We start from the raw sequence: 10,493 nt of genomic DNA on the forward strand, positions 1-10,493 counted from the left end.
GTGTTTTACAAAACAGTACATTTATTGAAATTTAGGTATCCTTTAATTTTGTTGGTTTGGTTAACAAGGGATGTAGTAATTTACAACTTCAAAAATTTAGAGTAGATGCAAGCTACCATATATTGTTGTTTGGTTTATATATTAATTCAGCCTTAAATTTGCAAACTTGTATGAATAGTATATATGGAAGCTTGCAGAAAGATTTGCAAGGTCCCAGAAGAATTATACAAGCTTGCAGAAAGATTTGCAAGGTCGCAGAAAAATTATACAAGCATGCAGAAAGACTCGCAAGCTTTCAGAACATCCAGCAAGCGTACAGAAAGACTTACAAGCTTTCAGAAAGTCTCCAAAGCTCACAGAAAGTCTCGCAAGCTTGCAGAAAGTCTCGCAAGCTTGCAGTCTTATCTTTTGCAAGCTTGCGGACAGCTAACAATTTGAGCAAAGCTTCTTGCTAGCTTGCACGAGCTTCCTACTAGCTTGCATATGGCTTACATGCAGTAAAACAAGCTTGTTGCAAGCTAGCTGCATGCAAGTATTTTTGTTTGGGTATAGAGACTTGTATTGGACTTGTAGCATGGTGGGCATCATGCGACACCTTATTTATTAAAATGAATGACCTTCATTCAAGGTCTAATTTATCAAATATATCAGAAGCTGAACTTCTATTTAAAGAGATCTGTCAATAGTCAGATGAAGGTTAAGGCCCATGGCCCTCTTGTTATGCTATAAAATTTTAAAATATCTTTTAAACTATTGAAATATGTCAATAACTAAACTTTCAATTTTCAGACAAGTTCATTTGGAATACCGATACGACAAGACTGTTGATAAGCCAAAGACAGGACAAAACAAAAGACTTTAACTCTGGCCGATACACTAAAAAGGCCATTTGGACTGACATTGCGAAAAAATTCTCCTCCAAAGCCGGTATGGTTATCACATGGGAGCAGGCAAAAGGAAAGTTTGTGAAATTAGAGCGAAAATTCAAAGAAACAAAATTAATTGATCAGCAATCTGACAGTGGGAGGAAAGATTTCTTGTACGAGAGGGAGATGGAAGAGTGTGTGGGAGAGAGTCCCAGCATTCAACCACACCATGTGGTTGAATCTGGGAAAAGAAAGAAAGATGAGAGTGATGAGAAAGAAAGTGAACAGGGTAAGAGAAAGAGTGAAAGTATTGTGGAGTTACTTAAGGACATGAGAGAGGAGAGGAAAGAAAGAGATGAAAGACAGGAGAAAATGATGAAAGAAATGCATAATGACAAGTGCAAGCTTATTGGAAGGTTTTCAAATTATTTGAGAGTAGTGTGAAAGGCGATGCAGAGAAGGTAGAAAAGGATGCAAGTGTAAAGAAAAATTGAGAGTGTATGAAAGAAATATGAACACATGTGATTTGAATAAATGAACACATGTGATATAAAGAAATGTGAACACATGTGATATAAAGAAATATGAACACATGTGATATAAAGAAATATGAACACATGTGATTTGAATAAATGTACACGAAATTTAAAGATAATGATGTTATCAATATTTTGTAACAATTCATTTATTTACAATAATGCTGCAATGTTATTTCTTTTTGTATGGGCAGCATTGCCAACACTTTCCTCCGCTAGGGCAGGAGCACAGTCATCAATGTCTTGTGGAAGCAGCGCACCATCTTCAATACCATCTGATGCCAGCAAAACATTATGAAGGATACACGCAGCATACACAAAGTTGCATGCATCAGGAATCCCTAGGACATCCATGTATTGGAGTTTCCTCCATTTTTCATTTAGTAGACCAAAGCTACATTCGATCAAACTCCTGGTTGAAGAATGTCTTGCGTTGTATTTCTTTTCAACAGGTGTCAAATGCCCAGTGTCCCGATATGGTGTCATAAGAGAACTGGAACATGATACATATCCTTTTAACCATTTATTACCTATTTAGTTAGAAAAAATGATCTTTTCAAATATGCCTGATGCATATTTCAGATGGCTACCATGGCAACTAAAGTTCTAATAATAGAAAAATACCACCATACATGTATCAGGGTTAAATATTTCAAATACAGCAGTTTAATTACTTTAATACCACTTAGATGAAAACATAATAGCTTTTTTGGGGAGGGCAATAAGTACTCAAACCATATACAATGTATTTGATCTTTTGCAATGAAAAATGAAAAGCAGTTGATCGTCAATTTAAGTCAAACAACTGTCAATTGAGTTTCACTAGGACTGCCATATATTGCTGAGAATTTTTGGGGAAAACAATCTTCAATGGCTAGACTGAGAACTTGGCTAAAAAAACATGGAAGTTTTTATCATCATCTCAAGACAAACATATGAGGGCCCTAAATGGTTCCATTCTTTCTATTTCTTTAAGTTTCAGTCCATGCAATAGATTAAAAGTACTTTTGGTCAATACATTCAAAAGAATAAATTTGAAAGCATTGTCTTTCACTTAAAGGCTAGATGTAATGTCAATTTCAGAAGTCTAGTATATTAGATCCTCCATACTCGGGTTTCCACATCATTTGTTTTTTTATTTCATTTTCATTATGCATATCTTTTGAAAATATGGTGCAATTAGTAGTGAGTTTTTCTTAACTTAGACATGACTTGTTAGAAACCAAACAAAAAGTACAGACTACATGAATATTTTACTGAAATTATTTCAGCTCAGTATAATATAGCATCATAAATGTATGTATGCACGTTATTTAACATCTGGTATGGGGAAGGGGTAGGCAAAACATAAGTAGGATAACATGCAAAAATATCAAAGATGTGATTAAATCCGGACACTTATAATGATGTTTGTTTGTTTGTTTGTTTGATGTCCTATTAACAGCTATGGTCATGTAAGGACGGCCTCCCATGTATGCGGTGTGTTGCGTGTATGTTGTGCGAGGTGAGTGTACTGGGAGACTGCGGTATGTTCGTGTTGTGTCTTCTTGTATAGTAGAACTGTTGCCCTTTTTATAGTGCTATATCACTGAAGCATGCCGCCGAAGACACCAAGCAACACACCCCACCCGGTCACATTATACTGACAACGGGCGAACCAGTCGTCCCACTCCCTGTATGCTGAACGCTAAGCAGGAGCAGAAACTACCACTTTTATAGACTTTGGTGTGTCTCGGCCAGGGGACAGAACCCAGAGCCTTCCTCACAGGGGCGAACGCTCAACTCAAGGCCAAAAGTGAGGCGGTGCCAAGGGAGGAATTCGGAAAGATAAAGTCAGTTAGGAAGAAGAGAAAAGATAAGATCCTAAATTTAGTCGCCTTTTACGATCATGCAATAGGGGCAGCAGGTACAATTCTAACGCCCTACCTGCAGGGCCACACTTATAATGAGGGTTACCGTAGGTATTTGACTATCAGGATTGTGTGTAATATATCTCAGTCTATGATAAGTTATTAACAGTACACTGGTATATTGGGAGAATCTCAAAGTACTTTAGAGTGTCACAAAGAGATATAGCTTATTAATTTGTACTATATCCCAAAGTAAATAAAAATACAACAATTGTAACAAATGCAGCACAAAAATCCCAAATATGAACTGAGATATTTCATATTTTGAAGGCTTATTCCCAATCTAATTCCCATCTAGCCTCTCCCGCATGACGCTGAAGACAAGACCTGTGGTTTATCTTGCATTTCAAGATATATTTCCCTTCATTTGCAGAGTGATTCATGATAAGAAGCGAGCGATGATTAAAGTGTAGGAATTGGAATAGTAGTTCTCAAGAAATTAGTTCAAGGTTTGGGTAAATGTTATGATTAAATTTAGTTAAAGGGTTGGGTTAGAATAGCGGTTAAAACAAATGGCAAGTTTAGTTCACTTCATGGATTTACATGCACATTCTGTCTGGCATTTCCAGTTGAAGAGGATTTATTCCTGAATGATGAAATGCATTACATTTTGAATATAAATTTTGTTAATACAATGTAGTTAATTAATAATTATCAGGCAGGTGCCAACTGTGCAGTGTGCATCAGATACTGAGTTGAATCATCATACTGCACTGCTATTTTTGATAAAGATAGCATATGAAATCTTTTTGCAATGATATATTTGCCAAAAGTAATAAGTGATGACACTAAAATACTTGCTGTTTTTCAAAATATCATAAAAATTCAAGAATGTTAGCTGGACACACCAAGTTGTCCAGTAAGGATCCTCGATACTCCAGGGTTACTTTTCCACCCTTGGGCTATCTCTTAGTTAAACTGAAGGCAGTTCAGAAGATAACAACTGACTAATCAAATGACTAATCCACGATCATGTCCAAACGTTTGTATCAATATGAAAATTAAGCAATAATAATAGATTAGTAGAGAGAGAACTTTGGCTTTAAGCAGCTTTAAAATACTAGGGACATTCTTTTAATGACCGGGTACCTGTTGGCCACTGGATAAACTGGTCTTGAAGAGCCATTAGGGCCGACTTTACCCTCCTTACGGTCTTATGTGTCGTGGAAAGGGTAACGCCAAAGCAATTACTGACAGATCTGTAGCATTCTGGTGTAGCCAAAAACCACAGAGCAATCAGCAAGTGCTTTGGCGGTTCCACAATCTTCCGTCCATGGTCATTGTCGGCAGTCAATTGTCCGGTCGAACAAAGCAGTCCAAGTAAAATTTCTGTCATAGTCTTTGTCATGCGAAAATGTGATTTAAATTCGTTGATAGAGTACAGAGGAAAAGTTTTTTTTCAAAATAGTCAAATATCTTGTTAGCATTGTCGCGTCAGAAAGTGAAAGAATGTCATGTTGTCATCATCTGTGTCAAAAGGGGTTGCGTCTGATAGCAGGAACTCTTCTAAAAACAAATAACATGCAGGTAACATTGCTTGAACATGCTGTATGGTCGCCATCTTGGTTTGAATCTGCGGTTCGGGTCCGTTAGTTTATGTGAAACCAAACCGTGCCACCAACCTTCCGTTCCGACCGGATAAACGAAAGCGCCCCAGGTTATGTGTAAAATATGTGTATATGTCTTCGATACAAAATGACATCCAGCGCGTCAACATTTGCTGATGATGAGAAACGGGATGTGTTCCTCGGGATATATTTTGGCAAATCTGATGATTTGAAGAACTTGAATAATTCGATGATATTGGTGTTGCTAAAATTGAGACTCATGAACAAAAAGCAATGGTTTGATTAGTTTAACGTCCTATTAACAGCCAGGGTCATTTAAGGACGTGCCAGGTTTGTTGGTGGAGGAAAGCCAGAGTACCCAGAGAAAAACCACCGACCAGCGGTCAGTACCTGGCAACTGCCCCACATATGATTCGAACTCGCAACCCAGAAGTGGAGGGCATGTGGTAATATGTCGGTAATGGATCAGAAAGCATGATTGAGAATTTGACGATCATATTGACAATGAATGGTCACGTAACTATATCACTCCATAGGCCATGGGCTAGGACGGTCCCACATGCCCCCCCCCCCCCCAAACCTCCGAACCAATATTTTTCTGAACCCTTATGACCCACTGATCACAAATCAAAATGTTAACATCGCATAAGTTGGGATGAACTTCCGGTTATGACGTCATCAAGATGGCCGCCATCTCGAATTTCACTAAAAATTGAAAAATAGTCATTACATTAACATTTTTCAACCGAAGGAGACAAATGAGGTATCAAAATGACCACAATAGAACAACAAATAATATGTCCAGGACTAACATTATCCAAAATATGTAATTCATTTTACGCAGAACAAGAAAAAAATGATTTTAATCTCAAAACATGTGATTTATCAGCAAAAATTTATATTTTGCTTGAGTGAGCAAATGTTTCCCTTTCATTTTTTTCTCGCGACCACATATCAATCAAGCTTTTTTAACAACAACAAAACACAACACAAAAAACTCAATGTCTAACATGTTTAGAATTCCACGGTTATGGTACGCTCCTCCCAAAATGGACGCCATCTCGAATATTCAACAAATAATGAACGAATAGTCCTTTAAAAGGACATCGTTTTCCAATCTGAAAAATGAGGACTATCCTAAAACGACCTCATAATAGACAAAATCTACATCGATCATGACCACTAATAATCGCATATACATTTAGTAAAGTTGTGCAGCAATAAAATTAATTATATAATTAGTTAAATCTCAAATACTGGGAGGCTTTATCAAGCTAAACTTGTTTCATATTATGCTTGACCGTAAGCGAAAATGTTTCCACACACAAATTATTACATTTCGAAATCAGAATATTTTGATTTCCTTATCAATCTCAGTAAAAACAACAACAAATACAAAGAAAATATAGAAAGGCAAAAGTAGAATTATGAGGTAATACCCTAAATATGTTTACAAAACATCAAACGGTGCATACAAATGGGTATATGCTATTTTTCGAACTTAAAACTCGCTGGTACACTACAGTCTTCCTGGATTAATATAATTCTACCTTAGAATATAACATTGACTAGTTGACGAAATTAAAAGTTTGAAAAAAATATATAGTACAGCAGAAAATCAAGGTGGGCCCATAAACAGTTTTTAAAAATAATCCATGTTCAATGTTAGAAATTTTTGGAGATTAGCAGTGTCTCAAAAATGATTATACCGCACACCACCTACAGAGATATGCGAAACAAATGTAATAAAGCTAAGCCAGTGTTTCCGTTAATATCATTATAACAGTTCACAATGTGTTTTGTGGTCTTTTGAAAAAGAAACATTCATTGTTTTAATTCCTATGCAACAGCATAAGCAAATTTCAGATGGTTAGCTAACAGTGTCCACATATTATCTTATCACTGGTTCTTAATGCTAACCATTAATCATTGTTTGTGCTTTACTCGCCCTCACAGCTCTATCCACTGAAGAGACCGCATGTCTGGTAGCTTGCAGTCCAAATAGAGTAGTCGAGATATCCTTATCAAATTCGTCGAAAGCCAGATCGACGTCTTCGATGTCGATGAGCTCATGTGACACTGCATTACCAGTGTTGTTCTAGCCTTTTATGACCCATCCATGGCCAGAGTTCATATCAGGAACAACAGGTTCAGGGATGTGGGATCTCTTTCAGATTCTAACATATCGTACGTATATGCTGTTTCAGACTTCTCCGGCATAATGGAAATTACATCAGATGCACATTCTTCCAATGGAGGAATTGGTTCTCCTTAGCACATAACTCCATAATTCGTATGAAGCACTATTCATCAATCTTGTGGACCCTTGTGCAACCATAAATGGCACAGGTGATATCATCGAGGTCATTAATGAGGGCATAAATGTTAAATGTTTTTCATTGGTCTGACTTTTCCCACTCCCTTGAAGGTGCTGGTTGTGTCACATCTGCAGACTTCATTTGTGACCTCAAAGAATCCACCTGTGCCACCTATGGTCACTGAGGTCCACAAGAATGAGGAATTGTGCTTCATACAAATTAAGGAGAACCAACTCAACCCTCCGCAGAATGTTGATCTGGTGTCTTTTCCATCATGCCGGGGAAGTCTGGAACATCATATACGATATGTGAATCTAGGTGAAACTAGGTTGGAAACAGGAAGAGCTCCCACATCCCTGAAGCCGATGTTTCTGATCTTAACTCTGACCATGGACAGTTGACAAGTTAGAACCACGATGGTAACCCGGTAATGTAATGTCACATCAGGTCACCGAGGTCGAAAACGACACTCTGGCGAGAAAGCACGCATAACGAAAATAATAAGCATTAAGAACTAGTGAAAGAAATATGTGACACTGTAGTAACCATCTTATATTTCCTTGCGTTATACACAGGAAATAAACAATGGATGTGCTCATTCTAAAAGAAACAATATGTTTTAAAAAGTGTCATGATATTTACGGAACTTTAATTTGATACCCTATAGCTATTAGTAAGCGTTTTGCTGTAATAATTCAGTTTGAGAGGCTACTAGTCTACAAAATTTCGAACATGAAAATGGATTATTTTGAAGTCGCACTTAGATATTCAGCCAACTTTAAATTCAAATTTTTTTAAGATATAAATCGTCAATAGCCAATGTTATATTAAGGAAATTCCAAGACACCAGGAAACTGTAGTGTTAGCGGTTTGGAAAAAAAACAATCATATGCCGAATCCGGTGATGTTTTGTAAACTAAATGATGGTATAACAGTTCTCTTTTGCATTTCTATATATTTTTGTTGTTGTTGTTTTAACCTATTGATAAGAGGTCAAATAACTGATTGTGAATAATAATTTGTTGTTGGGAAACAATTTTGCTGCGTCAAGCCAAATATGAAAAAAAAATGCTGAAAAATTACCATTTTTGAGCTTAAAATACTATTTTTTTCATTTCCTGCGTTCAAATCACTACATATATTGGATTATTTGGTCCTGACATGTATTTGTTGTTCTATTGTGGTCATTTTGATACATCATTTGTCTACTTCAGTTGAAAATGTCAATGTTATGACTATTTTTCAATTTTCAGTGAAATTCGAGATGTGACCATCTTGATGACGAGTTCCATAACCAGGAACCTAATACGATGTAAAAAGTGTTTTGGATGTTTTTTTGCTTAAACTGATTGATATAGTGTTCTCATAAAAATCTCTTATAGAAAATAAAAGTAAGTTTTGGGAAACATTCTTTTGACTGCGTCAAGCGACAATATGAAAAATTTGCTGAAAAAATCAACCCAATTTTTGAGTTTAAAATAATGTTTTTACATGTTCCTGCTTGAAAGTCACTTCAAATATAAAGGATTTTTTGGTCCAAATATGTTATATGTTGTTCAATTCTTGTGGTCATTATTGATACCTCATTAGTCTACTTTCGGTTGAAAAATGACAAAGTTTAATGGACTATTTTATCCAAGTTTTTTAGTGAAATTCGAGATGGCGGCCATCTTGATGACGTCATAACCGAAGTGTCATCCCAACTTATGGCCGATGTTAACATTTTTTGATTTGTGATCAGTGGGTCATAAGGGATTCAGAAAATAATATTGGTTCGGAGGTTTTTGGGGGGGGGGGGGGGGTGCATGTGGGACCCTCCTAGCCCATGGCCTACCATTGAATATACCTTTCACAGGTATCATAATCTCGTATCAAATTTAACCTGAAAGATGACATTGGAACCTATTGATTTGGTGAGACTGATGTTACAGAAACATATTTTTGTTATTATTTAACGTCCGTTGTTTCTAGTTTGTCCGCTTTATTTTACTATCGTACTCTTTCGACCATTGGGCCCCTTTCCGAAATTAAAGCTAATTTGATTAAGTTGAAAATATTCGATAGAAATGAAAGTACGTACATAACGTACATTATATAAATATAAAGTATTAAAGTTATTGTTTCTTGTTTCAGCAACACTTCTATACCACTTACACCCTCCGCCCTGCTAACGTATTCCATTCCCCTCTCCCCCAACAACCTTTCCAACCGTATGTTTAGGTTACTCGGAGGATTATGGTCCTCAAGTGACCGTTATTCTAATAATCCTTTTGTCCGTCGTTGTCCCGTCGTCCGTACCGTCAAAAGCCAGTAAAACAAATTATATTATCGACTTAATTCACACAAAACCGTTGCTGAAGCAAATTTTAATTTTAAGCACAGACCCTAAGGCAAATAGGCCAATCAAAATTGTGAAATTATTGAGGAATGCGTCTGGTTCTGAGTCCCCCTGCCGACGACACAACAACCAAAGTCTATGAAAGTGGTAGTTTCTGCTCCTGTTTTAGTGCTCAGCACATAGGGAGGCGGACGACTGGTTTGCCCGTTGTCAGTCTAATGTGACCGGGTGGGGTGTGTTGCTTGGTGTCTTCGGCGGCATGCTTCAGTGATATAGCACTATAAAAAGGGCAACAGTTCCACCATACAGGAAGACAGAACATTAATATACCTCAGTCTCCCAAAAACACGCACCTCGCACAACATACACGCAACACCACATACATGGGAGGCCGTCCTTACATAACCATAGCTGTTAATAGGACGTTAATTAATCAAACAAACAAACAAATCAGAGTTCTGCATGGAATGTAACCAAATTTGGCCAGAAACATCCTGGGGAAGGGCCACAGAGTTTGTATAAAATTTTTGGCTCTGACCCCCTTATATATTAATAGGGGAGCCCGTAACTTTCTAACTAAACATCCCTAATGGTAGTCATAAAATTCTGAACACACCCAACACCCATATCTAGTTGATATGTCGACGATAACACGCTCATAGAGGTCAAGTTCATTTCTACGTTCAGGAAAATGCAGAGCACATAATGCTCTTATAGATGCAAAAAAAAGTTTTGTATAAATTCAGGTAATTGTAAGAGTTTTGTTAAGTTTTGGGACATCGTTTTCAGATTTGTCCCCGGAAATATTTGTGGTCCCCCCCGGTGTATAGAGGAATAGATAATAAGATTCCCAGGTGGAGACTAATCTCCACACCTTCAATGCATGCTCTTCCCCTTAGCTGAGAGCACGGAATATGTGTGTCCTCACTAAACGGGAGCTTTATCCTGAATCAAACC

General features: G+C 37.1%; 1 protein-coding gene across 1 annotated transcript; it reads right to left on the reverse strand.

Annotated features, from left to right (window-relative positions):
- Positions 1-1,476: 1,476 nt before the first annotated feature.
- On the reverse strand, positions 1,477-4,648 carry LOC138313446 (uncharacterized). Its single transcript, XM_069253874.1, has 2 exons — positions 4,402-4,648; positions 1,477-1,932 (listed from the first exon to the last, which is right to left on the reverse strand). The coding sequence occupies exons 1-2, from the start codon at positions 4,646-4,648 to the stop codon at positions 1,556-1,558; spliced, it is 624 nt and encodes a 207-aa protein (XP_069109975.1). The 3' UTR covers positions 1,477-1,555.
- Positions 4,649-10,493: the final 5,845 nt, after the last annotated feature.

The sequence above is a fragment of the Argopecten irradians genome, unplaced genomic scaffold (genome assembly GCF_041381155.1).
Source record: "Argopecten irradians isolate NY unplaced genomic scaffold, Ai_NY scaffold_0681, whole genome shotgun sequence".
NCBI classification, from domain to species: domain Eukaryota; kingdom Metazoa; phylum Mollusca; class Bivalvia; order Pectinida; family Pectinidae; genus Argopecten; species Argopecten irradians.

Bases quoted from the DNA above. Each gene is read 5' to 3' on its own strand.
- LOC138313446 (XM_069253874.1), bottom strand. From the start codon at position 4,648: ATGACAGAAATTTTACTTGGACTGCTTTGTTCGACCGGACAATTGACT. The intron at 1,933-4,401 runs GTACCCGGTCAT...CTAACTAAATAG, and splicing joins GTTTATCCAGTGGCCAACAG to GTAATAAATGGTTAAAAGGA.